Below are 25,412 nucleotides of genomic sequence, written 5' to 3'. Positions count from 1 at the left end.
AACATATAAATATTTGTATTATACATCTATATTCATAAAATATACAATATACATACATAAATATGTATATAATACCATACCATACACAAGCACACTGATTTTTTTTTGTGCATTTATGAAAATTATCTATATAATAAGATAGGATGATTTTTGAAAATGTCTCAAGAGAGAGACATTTTAATGATTGGGATCATTTATGACATTTTGATGGCTAGGATTAAAAGTTTTCTCGCCCAAGCGCACAACATCTCCCTATCTCTCTCCCTCTCCCTTTGTCTTTCTCTCTTTCGTTCCCACCCATCCGCATCTCCAGCCCTCCTCTCTCTTTTTCTTTCTGTCCCCCTCTCATACACACAAGCAGACCCCCTATCTCTTTCTCTCTCTGAAGCAGCGAGCGGGGTGGGCTCGCGGTGGAAAGCCGATGCAGCGCGTGACCGATGGCGGTCAGATGCGACGAACAGCGATGGCAGTCCATCATGCACCTGTTCATCAGCCCCCTCCACCGGAATCGCTCGCTGGCGTTCTCCTTCACCCACATGCTCCACAGTCGCTACAAGTCCAAGGACGATCTCGACGCCTATTCGGGTCACCCGGCACACATCAGCGTCGTCATGGATCAAGTATGCCTGATCTCTTCTTTTACTAGAGCTGAGTTCGAGTTGAGTTCATGTTTACTGGAGCCGAGCCCGAGAGTGTTTGGATCCCGCTGGCAAGAACAGAGCAAAAGTAGTGCGCGCACAAACGCACACAAGTACAACGAGGAACTCGAGACAGTAAAGGAAGAGAAAAGATCCAAATGCAAATTTTCGCATAAAATTGCTGCAAATGATTTCATTTAACCGGGTCCGTATGCATATATATATATATATGTATGTGTATGTGAACGCACGCACACATACTTCTTATGATATTGTTGGTTTATTTTTGAACTTAAGTGCAGTTTTTGGTCGGTCTCCATCAATCTTTCAAATGTTAAGAAAAAGAATATTATAAAGCTGTTTCGTTATGAATGTTCATTTCTATTTCTTGCCTTTTGAACTTCAAGCATTTCAGTATAGACAAAATTTAAATGTTAATATAATGTGTTGGCGTATCTTTTTAGGTAATTTTTTTTTTCTTTTATGTATTTTCACGTCTAATATGAGTGGATTTTGACATGCTTTTTGTTCAAATTGGAGTTTATATGTTATGTTATGTTTGTCATTGAATTGTGCAAATTTATTCATGCACCTTTTTCCATGTTTGGATTGTTTATCGTCTATTTATTTGAATAAAAAGTCAGCTAGATGTCGTCTGTGTACCCCCAAGAATGTCCCTAATGTAAGGCAGCCTACTGCTACTTCCCACCCAAAGATGGTATTGCTTTGCAGGATCTATCATTCCAGTATGGTTTAGTGAAGCATTTTTATTTTCTACTTACTAGATTCCCTTGCCTCTGATTATAGTTACTTAAAAGAAGGGGAAATAACGCTTGGCATTACTAGGTTTCAGTATTTTGTTTCCATTCTTTGATTCTTTTCTTAGGTGGGGGTGGGTATTGTTTGAAGTTTCAATTTGTTCTTGATCTTTGCATATAGGTCATTCATTTGTAGTATACACACACACATTTTGATTCTTTTCACTTTCTTCTTCCACCCAAAATTCCTGAGGCTTAATTTGTTTCTTCTTGATGTGTTGAAACTTCACTCACACTTAGTCACTGTTTCTCTGGGTTCCTCTTTGATAGTCATAGATTAATCAATCGTACATAGAGAGAACAAAAGACAGGAGGAAAATAGAGAGAAACATAGAGAAGAAAATGATGGGTGAGTTGGAGTTGAACAAAAGATAGAGAGAAATGTGGAAAGGCATAGAGAATGTTGGCTGGGTGCTCTTCCATATTGTTCTTCCACCTTTTGTAACCACTGCCAAAGATGAGCTTTTGGGAGACGAGGGAAGAGCTTGAAGAAGAGGTTTGCTGAGCAGGGTTCTTTTGATGATGATGATGATGAGTCCTGCATCAATAGGGCTAACAAGAAAATGAGCAGTAGCAGATCGAATGATTGCAATGACGGTGGTGAGGATTTGAGTTTAGGCCAATTGAGTAGTGGTAATTTTTTGTTTTAGCCAAGTTTAGAGGTGCTTAGGTCTATTCCCTTGATCACTGACCCTTTCACTAGCTCTTTCCTGGGTCAATTGAAAACAAAACAAAACCCCAAGTATGGAAAATGTATTGAGAAACTAATCAAACCTAAATAAAAAAAGAATAGACTTGATGAAAACCCTATTGGGGACTACCAAAGGACAACAAAAGAACTATTAGAACACTCACAAAAAAGAAGACATGACATTAATTAGTGAATCGACAACACATGATGGGTTCTTAATCTTGGATTGGCTTTGCATCAAAAAAACATTTTCACCCAACTTGACCTTCTCAATGATCAATGAGTGAAAGCCTTACTTTTGAAATTAGTGTTCCATGTTAGTTGTATGTTGCTGAAAATTTAATTATGATTTTTTGAGTTTTAGTATCTGAATTCTGGTTCCATGTTAGTTGTGTTGCTGAAATTAGTTTTGAAATTAGTGGTTCCATGTTTTGTGTTCCTAATTTACAGTAAAACCCTGCTAAAATTAACAATCCCACACATAAAGTTGCTGAGAAAAATGAGGAAGGTTCAAATAAAGCAAATGCGCCGAAACATTGGCAAACTCCTTGAGATTGGTCAAGAAGCAACTGCTCGGATTTGAGTAAAGACTACTTTTAATATTCCTGGGATGCTAAATTATCTTTTTGTGTATTGATTAGGAGAATAAAAATTCTGTGAAAAATAATTGTTGAGCTGTAAGAGGCTTTAGTTAGTTGCTTCGATCATGGTCACAAGATTCTTCTTTATTTTTGTTCTTTTAATTGATTTTAAATTTACTTTCCAGGTAGAGCATATTATTAGAGAAGAGAAAATGATGGCTGCACAGGAGATCGTTAAGCTATTTTGTGAACTTATTTCTGTCCGTCTACCCATAATTGAAGCACAAAGGTGAACTGAATGAAAATCCCAACTCAACTTTGTTTTATGATTGGTTCTAAAATTTAATTATGGCTCTAAAATCTTATTCTATTTCCTGGTCCATTTCCTGGTGTCGACGACGAGCAACAGGCTGTCTTCTCCGACTTTTCCAAGCTAAAGACCAGATCGATTTATGTATGTGTGTATATTTGAACGACAAGCAGAGCCAGATCCGATTACCAGCAACGGTGGCGGCTCTAGCAGCGACAATGGCGGTGGCAGCTCCCTCCTCCAGCATCCAACGACTGCCTCTTCATCTGGGTTTGTGATTTTTATTATGTATTTTATATAAATTTTGTATATATATTGAAGTATTAGATTTTAATTATATTTTGATTAATTTGTGTATTTGATTATACATTTGTTTGTATGTGAATATTTGATTATTTTGTGTATTTGATTATACATTTTGTGTGTGGGGACGACAGTGAGAGGGACACGGGAGGGACAACAACGGGTGGGGGGGGAGGCATTGCGAGCAACTGAACCATCTCCGGCTACCAGCAATGGCGGCGACGACAACTCGCTCCTCCAGCATCCAGCTACTGCCTCTTCAATCTGGGTTTGTAATTTTTATTTATGTATTTTATATAAATTTTGTATATATTGAAGTATTGGGCTTTAATTATATTTTAATTAATTTGTGTATTTGATTATGTATTTGTTTGTATGCGAATATTTGATTAATTTGTGACATTTGAAAAAAAAAACTCAGATGTTGGGACTCGGGTATGATTTTGCATGTCTTGATGGTAATCTGATTATAATGTAATGTTGTGAGATTTAATGGATTGAAATGTTGATATTAAGGGGGTGTTTGTTAACTAAGATAACAGGGAGAAAAGGTCAGATATGGGAAGCATTCCGGATGTTTGGTCTTTTCAACGTGTTTGTTAAGCTTATCTGGCCATTTTCAAAAAAGGCATCACGTGACCTCTTATCTCCCTCTTTCAAGATAAATTTATCCGACCTCCCCCATCGGATAAATTTATCTGGCTCTTTCAAGTTAAGCCTCAATTACTTATCTACCCCTTGTAAGATAGTTAATGCTATTTAATACATTTTAAAGATTTAAATTTATTAAAAAACTTATTTATTTATCTATTATAATTAATATTATTTAATATATTTTTAAATTATTATATGTTTTGACAATTTTTAAAATTTAAATGACATTATTCATTTTATTAATTTTTAAAATTTATTTTATTAACTAATATAATTCATTTCATCAATTTTTAAATTATTTTATTTAATTTTATATTTTATTATCTATTATGAAAATATATTTTGGCTATTTTTAATTATGTAGGTGGAATTATGGTAATCCTAACAATTATTATTTATACTGTTCAACTCTTTTTAAATTTATTTTTGAACTTGAATTTAGAAAATAAAATATTATTTTTAATTTTAATCTTAATTTTTTTGACAATTCATATTAATCATAAAATACTATTTTAATCATAAATTTGGTAATAGGGATATTTTGGTAAAAAAACCCTTACCTTGGTGCTTATCATATGTATTAACAAACATGTGAAAAGAAAAAATACAGTTACCAATGGATTCTAAAAAATTTAACAAACAGTCTGATAGAAATCTTAGAATGCTTCTCGGCCTTATCTTGATCATTCCATATCTTCGTCCGGAAAGTATCCCAATCTTATCTTGATATCACCTTATCTTGTTCATTTTAACAAACGCTCCCTAAGTATAAGTTGCTTGAGTGTTATGTCTGAGTGACGTGAGTATGTAAGTGATGTGACAAGATTTGAGGTGTTGGATCCTTAGCCACATTTAGATGGAGAGACCACACATTCAAATGTCACTCACATCAATTTTTAATCCATTTAGATGGAGAGACTACAAATTCAAATGTCACTCACATCAATTTTTAATCCTTGTGTCTAACATTTGGATGAGACATAGATTTTTCACATGAATTTTTCACTCTTGGGATTACATCCCCTTGCAAACGTCCCCACCAGCCCAGAGAGGATGTAAAACAGAAACAAAACTCTAGAAACTTTCATTTTTAAATCTTAATATTATTCTTACCTACCGAACCATACACTAATACATATATAGAGTAACATGCATATATATGTAACATACTCATAAATAAAAAACAAACAGAGACTTGAACTTATGACTTGGGAGCCTCTCCAGAGAGAGAGAGGGCTCTTAAAAAATTGGCGTATGCCGGTACGTGCGGCGAGCACACGGTATTCTTTAGTAAAAGGCGAAAGAATAGTTCGCTATGTGCTCACCGCGCGGCTGCGTGCTTAACCTCTAAGCAGGCAGCGCTTTAAATAGCCTCTGGTTCTCTGCGCACCATTCCGGCGACCGATGTGGGACGCTACGCGCGCATCATCGACTCATCTTGTTCTTCCTTCTGAGTTTTGAAAATGGAACCACTGGCGTCGCTTAAAAGAGTAACGATGGCATTGAACCAAGGCATTATGAAGAATTTAATTTAATGCTATTGAAACACCATAGTGGTGGGGGTGCGCATATATATATACAAAGGTGTAATGTCAATTAGGGGGAATGATTAAGTTACAAAATATATTTTTTGTTTTTAGATATTCTATATTCATTATATTTTGTTTTTAATTTTAAAATAATATTATTAATTGATTAAATATTTTAAAATACAATACGTTTATCATTAGTTCATAAAATTATTAAAAACTAAAAACTAGGTGTAATAGATGTTCATTGCCTAAAAATAATGTGTAAATATTATAACTTAACTAGTATCCAGATTACTTATAGGTAGACATGGCCAAAATTGAACCGGACCGGCGGTTCGAACCGGAACCGGACCGGCCGGAACCGGACCCGGAACCGGCCGAACCGGAACCGGAACCGGACCGAACCGGCGAAATTCGGTCCGGTTCCGGTTCAAGGTTCCGGAGAACCGGAACCGCCGGTTCCGCTGAACCGGAACCGCCGGTTCCGCTGAACCGGAACCGGCCCCCCTCCCCCCCCCCCCCCCCGTGCGCGTGCGGCCGCGCACGGTGCACCCCCTCTCCCCCCGTGCGCGGCCCCCCCCCTCCCCCCCGTGCGCGGCGCACCCCCCCCCCTCCCCCCAACGGTCCAAATTGGACCGTTGGACAGCCCCCCCCCCCCCCAACGGTCCAAATTGGATTGGACCGTTGGACCCCCCCTCAAACTTTTTTTTTTTTTTAAAATTTTATAATTCCTATCTATATATACCCCTCCCTCCCCCACTCATTTTTCACACTTTCTCTCTCTCTCTCTCTCTCTCTCTCAAGTCTCAAGCTATTATTATTCTCTCAATTTTGTCTCTCATTTAATATTTTAATTTCAATTTCTTCAATCTTCTCATTTTGTTATTTATCAATTTATTCAATTATATTATTAATTATTTATTACTTGTTACTATATTATTTTATCATTATTATATTTTTTTATTATCATACTTTTTTCAAAAAAATGGCAAGTGAAGGTAGAAATGTTGAAAATGTTGAGTTTGAAGCTCAAAATTTTCAAACACAAGAGAGTGAAACTCAACAAAAGGGAGGTGGAAAAATTTCTACTTCTGATATTTTTAATATTCATTTCAAGAAAACACCAAAAGGAGATGGTAAATTTGATGTATCTTGTAATTATTGTAATCAAGTATACAAATTCAAGCAAGGAGGTGGATATGGTACTTTCGCCCGACATTTGCAAACAAAGCACCCGCTCAAGGTTGGATTGAGCCGCGATCAAACACAAATATCCGGGTTTGCTACCTCTTCAAACTCTCCTCAATTATTTCATTATAATGAAGCTAATTGTAGGTCTGGTTTAGCTGAAATGGTAGCAATTGATCATTTATCTTTTAGTTTTGGTGAAAAATTAGGTTTTACTCGATTTTGTCAAAACTTTGTTAATCCTAGTTTTAAATCAATTCCTAGAAATACTTTGAAAAGGAATTTGTTAAAATTGTTTAAAAACTCAAAAATTGAATTGATAACATATTTTCAAAACAATAATATTAATGTTTCTATTTGTAGTGATATTTGGAGTGATCATTGGCAAACTCATTCATATATGGGTATTACTTGTCATTGGGTTGATGAAAATTATGTTTTACAAAAAAGAATTCTTGCGTATCGATGTTTTGATGAAAGTCATAATGCTGAAAATATTTGTAGATTAATTCAACAAATTTTACAAGAATATAGATTAGTTAATAGAATTTTTTCAATTTCTTTTGATAATGCATCGGCTAATACTGCTTCTATTAATGAATTGAAAAGAATTTGCCAACCAAATTTTGGTGGAAGATTTTTTCATGTTAGATGTGCATGTCATATTTTAAATTTATGTGTTCAAGATGGTATTAAGTCACTTAATTCTTATTTAGATCCAATTAGAAATGTTATTTCTTATATTTGGGTACACCCTCGAACTGCAAAAGCATGGGCACATTTTTGCACCTCCAATGGTCAAACCCCAAAACGTTTTTCAAAAGATGTCCCTACTCGTTGGAACTCAACTTTTAAATTACTTAATCAATCTTTTGAATATAAAGATTTATTGTGTTCTTTTGCAGCAAATTATATTCCACAATATCCTATTTTTCCAACTATGTGGAATGTTTGTAGTTCAATTTTGAATATTTTACGAATTTTTAATGATGCTACTCATACACTTAGTAGTGTTTATAAACCAACTTCACATCAATTTTTAATAGAAGCAATGAATGTGGCCGGTGTATTAATGGAAGGAATTAATGTTGAAGAAATTTGTCATGCTGTTTTAGAAATGAGAGAAAAATGGTTACGTTATTATCAATTTATTCCTGAAATTTTTCTTGTTACTATGGTATTTGATCCTAGGTGTAAATTTGATGGTTTAATTGAGTGTTTGTCTAACTATTATTCGTTGTTAGGATTAGAAAATAATGAAGAAATTGATGTGAATATTATAATTTCTAAGGTTAGAACTTTATGCAATCAATTATATGAAGCATATGTTATTGCTCCTAGTAGTGAAGAATCATTTCCATCCATGGCTCCGCATTCCTCTTCCTCCCAACCAATGAAATGGGGTCATAAATTTTTAGATCAAAGGAGGAAAAAACCTAGATCGAGCTCACATTCGGAGCTCGAAACTTATCTAACCACAGTTTTTGAGTTTGGTGATGATACAGGTTTAAATTTTGAAATTTTGGAGTGGTGGAAAAGGCACAAGGAGACATTTCCAACTCTTGCAATTATTGCAAGTCAACTTCTTGCAGTTCCAGCTTCAACTGTAGCCGTTGAACAAACATTCAGTAGTGGAGGCAACATTTTGGACGAAAGAAGATCAAGATTGGCTCCAGAATCATTGGAAGCTCAAGTTTGCCTCGATGATTGGGAAAGAGCTAACATGCGACGTCAAGAAGAACTTATCCATTCATCATCATCTGACGAATGAGTTAATGATGGTTCAACAACGGCGACTTCCGACTCCAATGAAGATGCGTAGGATCCAAGTCCATATTTTATTTTTTTTCACATTTGTAAAAATTAATTACTTGTATTACATTTTTGTTGTAATTATTTTTTAATGAAATTAAGTCTAATTCTATTTTTTATTTTTTATTTTTCACATTTGTAAAAATTAATTACTTATATTACATACTTGTTTAGTTGTTTTAATTATTTTTAATGAAATTATTACTTATATTTCTTCAATTTTTAGTAGTGTTTTTTTATTAAAAATATGGTTGAGAATATTTATATTTACAATTACATTTAACAATTAAAAATCGAAACCAAACCGAACCGAACAACGGAACAAGGACCAAAATTGAATACAACAATATTTAAAAAAAATTAAAAAAATTCGGTTTGAACCGGAACCGGAACCGTTGACCGAACCGGCTCAAACCGTTGACCGAACCGGTCCAAACCGTTGACCGAACCGGCACGAACCGGAACCGGAACCGAACCGTCCCAAACCGCCCTTGGGCGGTTCGGTTCAGGTTCAAAGATTTCTTGAACCGGAACCGGCGGTTCATGAACCGGAACCGGCGGTTCATGAACCGTGGCCATGTCTACTTATAGGAATGCCATTTGAACATTTAACTTTAATATTTGAAGTAATATATTATATATTTATATTGATAGGACAAACAATATAATTCATCAAAGCACCAGTGTCACTCTAAGGGTCAAAATTGAGTGTTTAAGTAATATTTTGATAAAAAATAAAAACTTCAATAGATGGTACTTGTAAGTTAAAGTTTAGTTTATGTTTGCTTAGACAAACTTTTAAATAAAAATGAGTGTTGGTGTAATGTTTAAATTACTCTTATTTAATTGTGACTTGAAAATCATAGATTTTATATAATTTAAATAACAAAAAAATTAATATTTTAAAATTATATCTAGGATGACTAAAAAAGTGGAAATACTACAATTTGATGATTATGAATAAATCTAAATTTTTTCTAGGCAAAACCATCATTAATTCTCTAAATCTTTATTCATTGTAAATTTTATTTTTCTTAATATTTTTTTAATTATAAATGTTAAACAATGTTTTAAAATTATTTTAATATTTTATCTGTAATATCTCACTCTTTTCCCAAATATTACTCTTTGCCCAATTTTCAGTTATAACAAATATTGAGCTCAGTCTTTGACTTTCTACTAAACTTAAACTTGGAGCCTAGCTCAATCTTTGGCTTGCTATTCAGCTCGACCGTATATCTCTTCTCCTTGAACTTTCCTAATCTAGACCCAATTCAGTGCACTTTATCTATTAGCTTTGAGCTATTTAACTATTCCATTTCAGTGTATTCACAATTTAACTAATATACTATATAATAGTAATATTTTCTAAACTTAAATAAGTACAAAATTTTGTGGTAACTTAAAACAAATTTAACCGTACTATTTCCATTAAAACATAAGATTCGTGTTACCCAATTTTGGGGTCTAGATTGGACTCCAAAATTACGCTTCGAATTGTACAAGAAATGTTTACACACCAGATCATTAAAATTGTTGTACATTAATGTTTCATTTAGAGATTCTCCGCGCCCTTATATGACCCAATTTCACTTGAGCACATTTAATGTACAAGTGTTTTACATTGAATTGAGCATTAGAAAATATTTTGTGCATGATACTTTGACACCACTAATGACTAGAAATTGATAATGAATCTTTAAACTCTTACCACATTCCTATTTGCAAGATAGGTCTCGAAATTGATAATGAATCTTTAAACTCTTACCACATTCCTATTTGCAAGATAGGTCTCGATACATTTGGCATTTATCCTGTGACAAAATGTGTACTCAACTCTATTACCCTCGTATCCAAACCTATGATCATAATTTCATGAAATGGAAAGAACCATCTTTTATTAATACAACAATAGATAAGCAAGGTTCATGGAAAGCGCAACAGTTATAATGTTGATGTGGCATACAACTTGAAACCTAATAATGAAGGCTCATATAGAGATTTAAGCTATTTTTATTTAACTTTCCTCCTCTTCATTTCTCTTCTATATCGGTTTTCTCTTGTAGCTCTTTTCCTTGAGCTTCAGAGTTGCTACCATCCTTAAGAGTGTCTAAAAAAAAAAAAAGTGAAGAACAGAAACCATCTCCCCTTATATACTAGATTTTCCTAAGTTATCTAGTCACCATCCAACCTCACCACCTCTTCCATTACTTTGGTCATGTCGTCCTTGTCATTCCCTAATTTCTTGTGATAAGTGCATAATTTCATATATTTATTTCTCTTACATATGATTTTTTGGGTGAGATTTATGCTTTATTATACTGATTTATACTTATTTTTATGGTTAAGACAATTTTAGATAAGTTAGAATAAATTGGGCTTTTACTTAGAAAATTTTAGCTTTTTAATATTTTGACCTTTTAGGTTTCTTGTAGATTTTTTACCATGTTAGAATTCAAGAACATGAATGAGGTCTTCATAGTTTTTGTAGAGGACTTCTTGGGATTTCTAGAATGGTATTATTTGTCCAAATCCGAGTTCGTTTGGGCCTCCAAATATTACTTCAACATTAGGGCCAAAAAGCTAGGCTAAATCCTAATCGGATTAGAATTCTACACGAACAATGAATCTTCAAAAAGACATAACTTGAGCTTCTGATGTCCAAATCGAGTGATTCAAAAGCCTAAATTCATCTACACATTCTAAACTACAATTCTGAAGATGGACCGAAGCCCAAAAAGCTTTTTATATGACCCAAAACGGGCTCATAATTTACGAGAGTCTAGGAAACCCTAATTCTTTGGCTGATTTAGATTCTTTGTTGGGGGCTATTTAAGGTCTTGATCAAAACTCGAAAAGGGGAATGTCTAGGAAGAAAGAGATGCAAATAAGCACATCCAAGAGGAGGAAGAAACATTATTTTCATATTTTCTCTTCTTTTTGTGTTATTTCTCTCATTATATATGACTAAATTTTGGTTTTTTGGTAGAAGAATATTTTGAAGCCATGGTGAAGAACATTGTGAGATCTTTTTGAGTTTATTTGCAATCTGATTTTCTCTTGAATATTCATGTATCTTCTAATTTTAATGTTTATGATTGTGTATTTTAATTGCGTAGACGACCACTATTCAATTCTTGATGCATAATCAATTGCTAGCTTGAATACCAAATCCGTAATTGTTTAGTCTTTCTTGCATAAGTAGCAACTAGGGTTGATGATTATGGATAAGTTTTCATTCAATTCCTAGGGAGTATATGTGATGAATTAAATAAATCGAGCTTGTGTGTTTATTGTTCTAATTTGGTTTTGTTTCCACAAAGTTTAATGTTGTCTTTGAATTAAATTCTAGAGAGCTTGTTCTAAGGTTGTTTAAAGGGAATGGTTAATTGAAGAGCTTATTAAAATTAACTAAGAAGTAAGGGAAACATTGAATGAATAGAGCTTATTGTTCTTTCTAAGGCCAAATATTCAAGGGAAATTAATGACTTTGACATCAATGATCAGTGTCATAATCATTGATGGATAAATCTCTTCTACCGGAAGCGTTTCTATTAATTACTTTAATCTTTTTACATTATGATTTGCCTTATTAATTTAAAATAATATTTTATTTTTAATTATTTAAATTTCAAAATTCAAAACCCTCCATTGTTTCTTCTATTTATTTTAAATTTTTAAAGAAATAAATCTAATCAATCCCTGTGAATACGACATTACTCATCATTATCATAATTTATATCTTTAAAAATAAAAATTTATTATTTGTTGAATTTGATAGCCATGTCTTGTCATCCATAATTACAAGATTTCAGCTAGAATTCCCTACTTTCATTTAATGCATTACCCTTACTTTAAGTGCACAGTCTCTCTTTATCTTATGGAAAGAGACACGTGACACTCCCATTTTCACATACATCCCCTCACACACACAGGTGCAAGAGAAGAATTGCCATTTCTTTAGACTTTTTAGTAATATTTCTTTAAATAAATTCCTTTCAAAATTCTAAAATAATATATCTTTGGAAAATAATTTTTAAGTAAAAATATTTTAAATAAGAACTTGATTTTCATTTTTTTGGGTGTTTGGCTTCTTCTTCTTCTTTTTTAAATTTTTGAATAGAAAATACGAAGTCTACCCTCCAATGCATACAAACATTCCTTTTGCATTTATAAATAAAATATAAATATAAACATCAAAATATTATACTTTTTACATATAGTTTCTAAAATATTTTTCTTACACAATATTAACTATTTCAGGTAAGTATTATATGCAAAAGTTATTTATGTAAACAAAATTTCATCTTTTTTGATATATATACTGAGGTTTATTAAAATAAATTAAAGATAGCAAACCCTAGATATGACAAAACACTAGAAGATCTGGCAATGTTTTTTATTTATATATGCTTCTCTTTGTTAAAATTGTATAGTTTTAATTTTTGTTTAAAAAAAACAAAAATATCACTTACATTTGATACAATTTGTTTTTGCTTAAAAGAATATGCGTGGCTAGGAATATTGTAATTCTTTTGCTTTATAATTGGAATTCTAATTCGAGAGTTGTACAGGTTCTCTCAACTACATTCACCAACACTCAAAACAGTTCACAGGCCAACAGGTGGTATCAGTACATTAGAAGATAAATCTCAATGAAACATTGAGAAGATAAATTGAAGGGAAATGAACAGCTTTTTTACAACTTTAAATATGATAAATAACAGAGAGAAATGAGAGTTCTAATACGATCTTCAGCAGAGCTCTTTCCACATTTGGGAATCTATAGCTAACAAGTAAATGCAACATAAATATCTGAATACCATAATGGAGTAAGAGGGATGATGAAGAGAAGTAAGAATGTGATTATAACTGAATTCTACTTACATGTGCAGCAAAGATGGCTCTTGACGTCTTCATATAATAAGCTTATCTGCCACTCAGGCTGAGAAGGTTTTCTTGTTGGGTTCGAAGACATATTTAAGCAGGGATTCCTTGATGGACAGCAACTCCGGGAACTCTTTCTTCAACTTGGACGCATCCATCTCATTGTTGCTGCGAGGGGCAACAATCACCTTTGCTTGGTCGTCTAATGTGAAATTGGTCCACTTGAAATCGGGGTTGATGCAGTTCTTGTACATCTCAAGGATTTCGTTATGGCTGACAGCACCCGGGTTTGTGAAGTTCCATATGCCCCTGCAGTTCCTTTTTGCCATCTCAATTGCAATGGGTAGGAGCTCATCTAGGACAGTCATGCTGTTGGGAATGTTAACCACTTTGTCATATCTTGTGATTTTTGTGATGAAGTTTCGTGGGTTGTTCAGATCAGATGATATTGGCATTCGGACCCTGAGGGTGCAGACATTGTCATATTCGTTCAGAAGTTCTTCAACCTGGTACAAAATCAAGGGATAAATTTTGTCTGAACTGCATCCATCTACGACTACAAGGTGAATTTTAAGGCAAAAATGTAAATTGAAAGGATGGTTGGAGTTACCATGGCCTTGGTTTTCGAATAGAACGAACCGGTGAAATTGGGTTTGTCTTCCTCCTTAAATCCGATGCCTGACCCTAACGGATGTGCACCATCATACTCAAAGATACAGCCAGTAGCAAAATTCAGCATTAGAAGCCCGTGCTCTTTGCAAACATCTGCCAAAGTTAGAGTTCCGACAACATTGGTGGAGATCGTCTCTGGTTTGTGGGACTCGCACCAATCCACATTAGGCCTACCGGTCACTCCAGCAGCATTCAGAACATGGGTAGGTTTAACACTCTGTATATCCGCCAAGAGCTGAGAGCGTTCCTGAAGGCGCCCTTTTCCATACTCATAGGGTATCCCTTGTTTCTCACAGAGTTTCCCTATAAGTCCACCAATCCACCCAGTCCTACCATAAATCAAGAACTTCAGTGGTGATTTATGAGTAGACAGATTGCTCGAGGAAACTGAAACTACCATTCCCTTTTGACCGGGATTATTTACCATATTAGAGGAAGCAGATACACCAGCATCAGAGGTGTTTCTTTCAATTCCAGGCATCATCAACATTCTCGGATGAGGAAGCAGCGCCCCTGAGACGTCTCCCCACCAATCAGGATTGCTAACATACCATTCCATGGTCTTCCTTAGGCCTTCTTCCCATGTAGTTCGTTCCGACCATCCCAAATTCTTGAGCTTCTGATGATTTAAGAAGTACCTCTGATCATTAAAAGGTCTGTTCTCCACAAAATGAATAGCTGCATCTGCATCTAACGAGAATAGACTGCATATATCCTTGGCCACATCAAGCACTCTCCTTTCCTTATCTGTCCCAATATTATAAACATGACCTACTTCACCCTTGTGAAGAATGATTTCAAATGCTTCAGCAACATCCTCACAATAGAGGTAACTCCGCACATTGGATCCATCCCCATGAATTGGAAGAGGCTTCCCTCTCATTGCTAACAGGATGAATTTGGGAATCAACTTTTCGGGAAACTGATTTGGCCCATACACATTGTTTCCTCTTGTAGTTATCACAGGTAACCCATATGACCTTCTGTACGCCATCACAAGCATCTCAGCACCGGCTTTAGTTGCAGAGTATGGGTTCGTTGGGAGGAGTTGCGAAGCTTCGTGGTTTCCCACAAGTGCATCCTCTTCTGTTTCTCCATAAACTTCATCGGTGCTAACATGAATAAATCTCTTAATTTGACCCGAGACTTTACATGCCTCCAAAAGGACATGGGTGCCATAAATATTGTTTCTAGTGAATTCAAAGCTGTTGCCAAAGGAGTTGTCGACATGGGTCTGGGCTGCAAAGTGCATGACCGTATCAATGGACTCGGTCAGGAGAATGAAGCTGATGAGGTCAGCGCTACCTATATCTCCTTTTATGAACTTGAAATTTGGGGATGATTGAGAAGTCCCAAGGTTCTTCAGGTTTGAGCAGTAATCCAGCTTGTCAAGGACAATAATCTTGTACTCAGGGTAGTTCCGTATCAGCCGGTTGGCAACATGGGATGCAATAAAGCCAGCAGCTCCAGTAATGAGAATGTTCTTGGGTGTATATGTAGCCATAACCAAACGAACTCTGTATAAATGCAAGTCAGATTCAGAAAGATACTGGGAAATTTTCCAACGAAAATATGCAGGAAAAAATGTTCTACGAAAAGACATAAATCTCATCACCAAGGATATTCCTAGCCACACAAAAGAAAAAGAAATCCAAAAAAGGAACTTCAACAAACAACAAACGCCTTCTTACATGAATGAATTGAAGAAAAACATATCATTTTTTTGTATTAGCTCATATTTTGAATAACATAATTGTTATGTTACTCACGTCAAATAATAAATTGAGAGGGGCGCATGGACCTCATGGGAGGTGGTAAGGCCCACACACCACCCCTTGCTACCTCGTATTGGGTAACATATAATTTCTCTTTTGAATAAACAATTGAAAACAAATTTTGTTGAAAGGCACTTTCAATTCTAATAATAGTCGGTACAAGTATACACTCCTATTTTACCTCATTTTAGAATATATTACAGAATTTTTACATACCAGAAAACAACAACTATTTTTTTCTTTTCTCGGTACCCGTCGTCTCCCTTTTAATTCCTGCTAGCCAAACAAAAGACAAGATTCGCACTAGTAAAGCCTGAAATGCATTGATATAAAATGTATTTGCTTCTCAGAAAAGCATTAACCGGTAATTTCCAATTGAAACAAAAACGAATTTCCTAATCCTGCAAAAGTAGTACTGTGAAGACTAAACTACAAAATTGCCAAAATAAACAAGAAATGAGTAAAAGCAGAGTAGGCAAAATCAGAATTCACAGTTCATTTCCATGATTCCGAGAAAAAAATCAAGCACATACACAGAAAACTGCAAAGAAAATTTACTGGAAGCATCATGAACATCACGAGAACATAATCAATCCTATTGAAATCACTATAACTGCCAGATCTGCTCAAATTGGCACAATTCCAATATCAAACGGAAATCAGATCTCAGAAAACAAAGATTAAACCGGAAGAGCGTTAATCCAGCACAAATCCCAAATACATTACACAGGCTCTATAACGAGATCAGTGACTTATACAGATAACTGGATCAGTATAAAGATTGAAAAGCAGAGAATTACAAAGGATTGTGTGATGGACTTACATTTGAGAAATAAAGATCCTGAAGCGGGAAATTGAGAAGCGGAGAGAGAGAGAGAGAGAGAGAGAGGGGAGTAAGGAGAAAGGCGGTTACGAGCGGCTATTTATAAGAATGCCCCAACAAGTCCAAACCCCCACATTCACATTCTTTGTACGCCCATTCCATTCATTATTCTGCAATATATACATACATACATACATACATACATACATATATATATATATAGAGAGAGAGAGAGAGAGAGAGAGAGAGAGATTAGAATTCAATTCCAGCAGGGTCACGAGCAGCAACAACCACATCCAAGCAGAATTGGATATGAGGTTCTTTTTTTTTTTTTTTTAAATTTCAAAATGAAATAGTGGATTAGTTTTAGATTATCTTAGGTTAATTATTAAAAAAAATACTTAAATTTCACTAGAATTTTCATTTTTAATTTTTTTTTCAATGTTACAAACGTTAATGTAATGAGCTAGATAATGAGGAAACACAAATTATTTTTTATTAGACTCATATTTTTCTAATTTCTTATTATTGAAAAGTTTTATTACTATATATATATATATATTTGTGTATTGTCTTCAATTTATTATTACTAGCCATGTAGTAGTAACAAATAATTGAAGTAATTTGATTTTACTAAATTTCTACAAAAAGATTAAACTCTACTTTTAATATTTGCCATTTATAGTTAAATCTAAGTGGCTTTATATTTTACCTAAACTTTTTTGAGTTAAATGGATGCAAAGCTCCCCTTAAATAAAATAAAATCAAAGGGTCAAGTGCATACGTTACTATATTTTACTTGTAGAGTTAAATTACTTTGAAAATGACTAAATAAAATAAACCATTTTTCTTTTTTTTTACCAAATCCAAATTTTTTTAAAAAAAATGCTTAAAACAATGCATATTTCTATTTCTTTTTAAAATTAAAGATTTTGAGATCAATTATCTTTAAAATAGTATTTTTTTAAATTAAGTAAGATAAAGACCTATCAAAATAACTCATTTGTAAAGTTTAAAATAAATTATTCAAATGAGAAGATAAGAAATTACGTGATTTTTTTTTAAAAAATTTAACAAATTTTGTGATATATATTTTAATTAACAAACGCTTTCAAAATATATTTACTGATTGATTTTATTTTTTGAAATTATTATAATTAAATGGGGCCTACGTTCTAAAAAAATATAAAATAAAAATCGTAAAATGTTCTAATTTGGAAGAAAACGTAAAGACTAATTAATATAGAGGACGATGGATGGGCTTACCTTTGCAGTTTGCACGCTTTCTTCAGAATAAGTCGTTACGGAAATTAGGAAAAAAGTTGGCTCTCAGCTTGCAGGCCTTCATGTCAAAGTCAAACCATCCATGCACGTGATCTATGCGTGCAATGGAGAAAGCTTTTCTCTTTTTTCCCTCCTTTTAAAAAGTGTTAACTTTGTATCAAAATTTCTATATATTATTATTATTATTATAAATTATTAAAATTGAAGTGGTTGGGGAGAGCATGGTTTTTGGTGCAACGAGACGAGAGTAAGAGTGCGAAGACAACGCGAATGCGCGAACGAGGGGGACTCTGCATGTGACTGAGGGTAAATGAATCTACAAGCATATATGTATATATATGTATGTATGTATGTATGTATGGATATATATGTATATATATATATATTAGTAAGGTTGCTTAATTAGTGTGATGATTATCACGTACGTTCATGTGGATTTGGACGGCAGTGCAAAACATGCTCCATCTGACTAATGTAGCCTTGCCCACGTTGTACTCGCCACGTAGCCAGTTAGGGGGCGAATTTAAAAAATTATATTAGAGAAGGTTAAATTTTTTTTTTGAGATATAGAATTGCACATCATAAATTTTAGGATAGGTTATAATTTTTTTAACTGATTTATTATTAAAAATTAAAAATTTATATTAAAAGAATAAATTTTAATTGTGAGCTAGTTTAGACTTTAGTTTAGGGTAGCTCACACGTGAATACGTCGTGACTCACGTGTTCTCACATGCCTTCCCCACGCATTAGATAGTAAGTTTTAAATTCAAAATTTATAAAATAAAAAAAAAAAGCTTGTATGATATTAGTGGTTGATCTTAAGCTCAAATTTCATTTTTAAATTTGGCATGCTATGCAAACAACAAACAATTTAGATATAGAGTATAGTCAAGTGATCGATTTAGGTCAAAATCTATAAGTAGGCATCTGGGTTAAGTGCTTATCTAAATGGGCCAAATCTACAAATCAAGAACAAAAAAGCTAAATAAATCAAGAGAGTTATGGGAGAAAACAAAGTAATGGCCAATTACCAAGTGGCCACCACTTGGTCAAGAAAAACAGTGCAACAAACAACAACTCATTAAGTGATGAACAAAATAAAGTACTATTGATCAAATCAAGTAAGACAAAGAGAGGACAAGGCTATGACTGAGTGGGCACTCGATCAAGAGAGATCAAGTTATGAGGATGGTCATTGGTGAGGAAAAACAAATCAAATCAAGCTAAGGAAAGAGCAACAAGCCAAAGGAATGCCAAGGAAAAAGTATCACCAAGCTAGGGAAATGCTAAAATTGGCCATGATCAGGTGCCTACTTGGTCATGTCTCACCAAACTTGGTTGCGCCATCTCCATGATCGCATTGCTTCCCAAGTCCAACAGTGCCATCCATCACCCTGAGAGCTTTTCTTGTAGCAAAAAAATCCTTCAGGGGCGTTTCGCAAACTGAACCCAAGAGCTTCTTTCCAAAACCCTCTCGGGGACCACAGAAATATTTCAAGATTCTATAGAATATGCTAAGATTTCACACAATATGTTGAGAATATGCTAAAAATATTCCATCATAAAAACGTGAGATGCTTGCCACATGTCCCCCTCTCCATCTTCTATAAATAAGAGGGCTGTCTCATCTCTCAAGTACGCTCATTATGCCACTTTGACTCCATTTTTTTGCTCTCAACCACCCAAAGACTGACTTAAGAATTGAAGGGTTTGTGCAGAGACCTCCACCCATGCCCTTAACCAGTCATTCGTTATTTCAGGGCCTCTCGGTCATCAGAGATCCGTCTTCTCTCTCAGGTACGCTAACTTTTCCACTTTGACTCCATTTCTTGCGCTCAAGCACCCAAAAACTAATTTAAACATCAGAGAGTTTGTACGATGACCTCCACCCGCGTCCCTAACCTGTTGTTCGTCATCAATGGTCTCTCGATCATCAAGGGCCTCTTGGTCATCAGAGGTCTCTCGTTCATCAGCAAACCACTCATTCATCAGGTCACCTGATCATTGCAGCAAGACTTCCAAGTCTCCTGATCATTGCAACAAGACCCTTAGGTCTCCTAATCATCATCACCCAAGACTATCAAAATCACTTTTCCCATGTTACAAATTCATTGTTGTATTTTGGAAACAACAAACTAAACTTTAACTTAGGTTTAAAATTTTAAATGAACAAGTTTAGGCTTTTAATTAAATAACCAAAAAATATATTATTTTATGAAATGTCCTTAAAGTTTACTTATTGAGAAAATGCTTTTGTAAAACACTTCTCACAAAAAATATTCTCACGAAAGGAAGCACCAGGGCATAGGTCGAATGGTTGGATGAGTAATATATCGATGTTAATTGGTGGGTTGCGAGTTTGATTCTCGCATTGCGCAAAGGCCAAAGTCCCACCTGTGATTTACCTCTTCTGGCGTAATTGAAGGCATGAGTACCAGAGGCCGCGCAAGCATGATAATCCCAAAATTCTCACTGAAGGAAGCACAATTTTAACTATAAATGCCTTTCTTTCAATTCAAGTCCTGCAATTCAATTACTCTACTTAATTTGGTTACGTGAGCTAATATGCTTAATTAACAGTGAAAAGGAAACTTCAATAAATTTTTTGAGCCCATGGCCTAACTCCAACCTCAAAGTGACTATTTGGGTTATTGGAGGAATATAGTTATTAAAATTGGATAAAATCGTCTGGTTGAATCAATTGAATCTGGAATCAGTTATCAAGTTTGTTTACTTTGAAGAAGTAAAAGCACTATAAATGTGTATAAATTGGTCAAAATTGGCGTGCTTTACCCTTTTTATCAATTCACAGTGTTAGTTTTTATTTAAATAGCTCACATATTTGAATACCAATGGCTTATATCAAACTCAATTTACTTGTATTACACTGTTTAGATTTAAATATTTTAGTTAGCTTTTAATCAGGGATTCATGTTTTTATATTATTTTAATATTTTTCAAATGTTAATAATTGCTAATGATATATATTCATATTATTTGAAGAGTAACATTGGTACATTTTATATGTACATGCACTTATATATAAAAATATTATAAAAGTAAAATGGGTGATAAACTAGCACTATGCCTAGTTCAATGTGTGACCTTGTTTTGGTAGTTATGCTTTACATTACATCAACACCACCACCACCACCACCACCAACAACAACAACAATAATGAACTTACAGAACAGCAACAACAACTCAAGTCTTTATCTGACTAGGTGAGATTTGAGCGGTGCCATGGCACAACACAATCTGAACAGTGTTTGGTTGTGCATGGCACAACCCATGGGCCTTGCAAGCATGCTTGTGCCTTTCAGACTGCAAAGGTCTTCTTATTTGGTTCAAAAAACATAATTAATCAAGGATTTCTTTATAGGAAGTAACTCTGGAAACTCATTCTTCAACTTGGATGTGTCCATCTTATTGTTGCAACGAGAAGCAACAAGTACCTTGGCTTGTTCTTCTCATGTGAAATTGGTCCACTTGAAAATCAGGGTTAATGTAGCTCTTGTAAATCTCCAAAATTTCGTTAAGGCTCAGAACACCTGGTTTTGTGAAGTTCCATGTACCCTTAAAGTTTCTTTTGGCTGTCTCAATATTAACCACTGTATCACATCTTTTGATTTTTGGGATGAAGTTACGTGGGTTGTTTAGATTAGATGATGCCAGTCACTCCGACAGCATTGAGAACATGGATAGGCTTAACATTTTGTATATCTGGTAAGAGTTGAGAGCGTTCCTGAAGACGCCCTTTTCCATACTCGTATGGTATCCCCTGCTTGTCACTGAGTTTCCCTAGAAGTCTACCAATCCACCCAGTCCTTCCATAAATCAAGAATTTCAAAGGTGATTCCTCAAAATATAGCCTACTCTTGGAAATTGGAATACAATTCCATTTCCAACATAACAACAAGTATACATGCTAACATCAAAGGTGTTTCTTTCAATTTCAGGCATCATCGTCATTCTGGGATGAAAAGGTTGTGCCCCCGAGACATCTCCCCATTAAGTAGGGTTGTTAACATACCACTCCATAGTTTTCCTTAGGCCTTTTACCCATGGAGTTTGTTCGGACCATCCCAAGTTCTTAAGCTTTTGAATGTTTGAGAAGTACCTTTGATCATTAAAAGATCTGTTTCTCCACAAAATAAATAACCGCACCCGCATCCAATGAGAATAGCTTGCACATCTCCTTAACCACATCAAGCGCTCTTCTTTCCTTATCAGTCTTAATATTTTAAACATGCCCCACTTCACCCTTCTGAAGAATAGTTTCAAATTCTTTAGCAACATCTTCACAATAGATGTAACTTCGCACATGAGACCCAACCCCATGAATCGGCAAAGGCATTCCTCTCATTGCCAACAAGATGAATTTGGGAATCAAATTCTCAGGAAATTGATTTGGCCCATACACATTGTTTCCTGTTGTAGTTATCACTGACAACCCATATGACCTTCTATATGCATCGCAAGCATCTCAGCCCCATCTTTTAGTTGCAAAGAATGGGTTCGTGGGGAGTTGTGACGCTTCACAGTTTCCCACAAGTGCTTCTTCTTTAGTTTCTCCATAAACTTCATCAGTAAACGATAAAAAAACTTGGGGAGTGACTGATGTCACTAAGCTCAAGGATAATTCTACCCCTTGAATGGTGTATAAGACAAAGGTGACCATCCTCCCAAGATACAACAAGGTCTTCCAAAAACATGTGCGCACTCATGATTTTTGGAACAAAGTGAGCAACAAGTAAGAAACAGAATAATACAGCAAATAGTAGCAATAATGATCCTGAATTGAATAGGAGTATACATTCAAAAACTTCTTGAAAGAGTTTTAAAATTAAAAATGAGGCTTATATCGTCACTTGCCATGATGACGAGGAACCTTAAATAGTCAAAGAGGCATTAATGTGTTTTGTCAAGGAACAGTGGAAAGTTGCATTGGAAGATAAAATAAAATCCATGAAGATAAATCAAGTTTTTGGAGCTTGGTTGATTTACCGTTAGGACGTAAAGCCATTGAAAATAAATGGATTCTCAAAATAAAATGTAAGGTGAATGGTTCCGTTGATAGATACGAAGTTCGTCTAATAACGAATGGTTACCCAATAAGATGGTATAGATTATGAAAAAACTTTTTCAATTATTGTTAAGTTTACCTTCATTCGTTTGATTCTAGCTGTTATGGCATATTTAGACTTACAATTGTTAGATATAAATATCACAGTATATATATTAAACTCACATATCATATAAAACACTGATATCTATAAGAAGAAGAATACCTCTCAGCTCCATAATAGCGATGAAAAATCTTGTTTGCAATGGCCAGCACAAATGCACTGCACCAAACCAGATCTTCCTCTTCTTCTCTACTATTATGCCTTAGCCTTTTCTCAATGGGAAGAAAATGGTGTAATAGATTGATTGATTAGAGAGAAGAGGGGACCTAGTCATATATATATAAAGCCAATAGGGTTTTACCCATCACAAAACCCTATTGGGCCTACACTTATTTTGCAAATCATATATGAATACAAATAGGCCTAAGCCCATTAAGGTGTACCAAGCCCAATGTCTAATTATGATCACATATAATCCATTTGGGCTTCTAGGCATTGTTAAGCTATAGCCCAACTGACTTTTTCTTAAAACAAGATCCAATTAATATTGCACACATAATGGAAAAATTCTAACATTCTCCCACTTGTGCAATATTAGTTGATGTCAATTTTTTTTTTTTTTGAAATTGACTCTCCAGTTGGACAACAAGTATTTGAAAACTTGAGTGGCCACTATTTTGAAAGTATAGCTTAACAGATAATCACCTTTAAACATGTTCCGTTCGACCTAATTACCAAAATTAGATCATAGCCGTCAAAATGTATCTATTTACATAAATTCACATTATGGTCATAACTTTGACAATTAAATTAACATGAACACAATATGATTTGAAAGTATAGTACAGACAATAGCATACACCTTATATGATCTTCATGCCAAGTCTATATTAGTCCTTTAACTATCACTATCCATGAAAGCTGAATCTGAATGCCTTCAATAGTGATAAAAGAAACAAGCATAACAGCTCCAAAACATACAGTGATATCACCAATCTAATATCATGAAAAGATACATTAGCATGCATATGACTTTAAAAAATTTAACATGGATCCATGGAACAAAATAATCGAGCTCATTACATAACAGTGATTGGGAGTAACAGTTCAATGAAATAACAACTCCCACTAATCAAGCACATCAAAAGACTCTAAAATCCCCATATTAACAACGTGCCTTTTAAAATCAATAGGTCGAAGTCCTTTGGTTAACGGATCAACAACCATAATTTGAGTATTTATGTATTCCACAATAATATCACCTCTCTTGACCATGTCTCTGACTGAAAGATACTTGATCTCTATGTGTTTGGAACCACTAGAACTTTTATTGTTTTTAGTGAAGAAAACTGCAGCACTATTGTCACAATAAATTTTGATTGGCCTTGAGATGGAATCAACAATCAAAAGCCCAGAAATGAAGTTCTTCAACCACATAGCCTATGATCCCCCTCCATAACATGCTACAAACTCTGCTTGCATAGTAGATGAAGCTACAAGTGTTTGTTTTGCACTTTTCCATGAGATTGCCCCACCAGCTAACATGAAAACATATCCAGAAGTGGATTTTCTTTCATCAAGACACCCTGCAAAATCTGCATCTGTGTACCCAACCACCTCAAGGTGATCAACTTTTCTATACACTAGCATAAAATCCTTTGTTCTTTGCAGGTATCTCATAACTTTCTTTGCCAACACCCAATGCTCAGGCCCAGGATTAGAAGAAAATCTCCCCAACACACTAACTGCAAAAGCAATATCGGGCCTAGTACAAACTTGAGCATACATCAAGCTTCCAACAGCACTAGCATAAGGCACATTTTCCATCTGTTGTTGCTCTATTATATTTTTTGGACAATTTTTCTTACTAGGCAATTCTCCCTTAGCTATAGGCACTTCCCCAACTCTGCAGTTTTGCATATTAAAGCGATTGAGAACACGATCTATATATGATCTCTGAGAGAGTCCCAACAAGCCTCGAGTCCTGTCCCTATTAATTTCAATACCAAGAACAAATGATGCTTCACCAAGATTTTTCATGTCAAAAGTCTTGGAAAGCATTTGCTTAGTATCATGAAGCAGGCTTAAATCATTACTCGCAAGGAGAGTATCATCAACATATAGCACAAGAAGAACAAATCTGCTCCCACTGATCTTGAGATATATACATTGGTCTATCTTATTTTCAGTAAATCCAAAGGAAGTAATTACTTCATCAAACTTCAAATACCATTGTCGAGAGGCTTGTTTTAAACCATAAATGGATTTCTTTAACCTGCATACCAAATGTTCTTTGCCATTTTCTTTGAAGC

The 25,412-nt window shown here is 34.6% G+C and overlaps 1 protein-coding gene, 1 long non-coding RNA gene, 1 other non-coding gene and 1 pseudogene across 5 annotated transcripts; 1 reads left to right on the top strand and 3 right to left on the bottom strand.

Annotated features, from left to right (window-relative positions):
- The first annotated feature begins 276 nt into the window (after positions 1 to 276).
- Positions 277 to 3,789, top strand: LOC127791526 (uncharacterized). The gene is made up of 4 exons (XR_008020963.1): positions 277 to 843; positions 2,914 to 3,017; positions 3,138 to 3,308; positions 3,476 to 3,789. It is a non-coding gene; the product is annotated as an uncharacterized LOC127791526 (long non-coding RNA).
- Positions 3,790 to 5,209: 1,420 nt separating this feature from the next.
- LOC127792700 (U5 spliceosomal RNA) lies at positions 5,210 to 5,330 on the bottom strand. The gene has a single exon (XR_008021173.1). It is a non-coding gene; the product is annotated as a U5 spliceosomal RNA (small nuclear RNA).
- A 7,755-nt stretch (positions 5,331 to 13,085) lies between these two features.
- LOC127791462 (trifunctional UDP-glucose 4,6-dehydratase/UDP-4-keto-6-deoxy-D-glucose 3,5-epimerase/UDP-4-keto-L-rhamnose-reductase RHM1-like) lies at positions 13,086 to 16,873 on the bottom strand. Of its 3 annotated transcripts, none has more exons than XR_008020946.1 (4): positions 16,685 to 16,873; positions 14,025 to 15,603; positions 13,415 to 13,920; positions 13,086 to 13,316 (listed from the first exon to the last, which is right to left on the bottom strand). XR_008020946.1 is itself a non-coding variant. In XM_052321358.1 (4 exons), exons 3-4 carry the CDS (start codon positions 15,588 to 15,590, stop codon positions 13,468 to 13,470), a joined length of 2,019 nt encoding a protein of 672 aa, XP_052177318.1. In that variant the 5' UTR covers positions 15,591 to 15,603; positions 16,078 to 16,134; positions 16,685 to 16,873; the 3' UTR covers positions 13,086 to 13,467. The 3 variants fall into 3 exon arrangements, 2 of the variants coding, with proteins under 2 accessions (XP_052177318.1, XP_052177316.1); XM_052321358.1 differs by adding an exon at positions 16,078 to 16,134 and having other exon boundaries at positions 13,086 to 13,920; XM_052321356.1 differs by having other exon boundaries at positions 13,086 to 13,920.
- Positions 16,874 to 21,632: 4,759 nt separating this feature from the next.
- Positions 21,633 to 22,652, bottom strand: LOC127791606 (trifunctional UDP-glucose 4,6-dehydratase/UDP-4-keto-6-deoxy-D-glucose 3,5-epimerase/UDP-4-keto-L-rhamnose-reductase RHM1-like; annotated as a pseudogene).
- Between the last annotated feature and the right edge of the window lie 2,760 nt (positions 22,653 to 25,412).

This window comes from Diospyros lotus, chromosome 15, assembly GCF_014633365.1.
Source record: "Diospyros lotus cultivar Yz01 chromosome 15, ASM1463336v1, whole genome shotgun sequence".
Taxonomy (NCBI): Eukaryota; Viridiplantae; Streptophyta; class Magnoliopsida; order Ericales; family Ebenaceae; genus Diospyros; species Diospyros lotus.
This window is presented reverse-complemented; position numbering and strand designations above follow the sequence as displayed.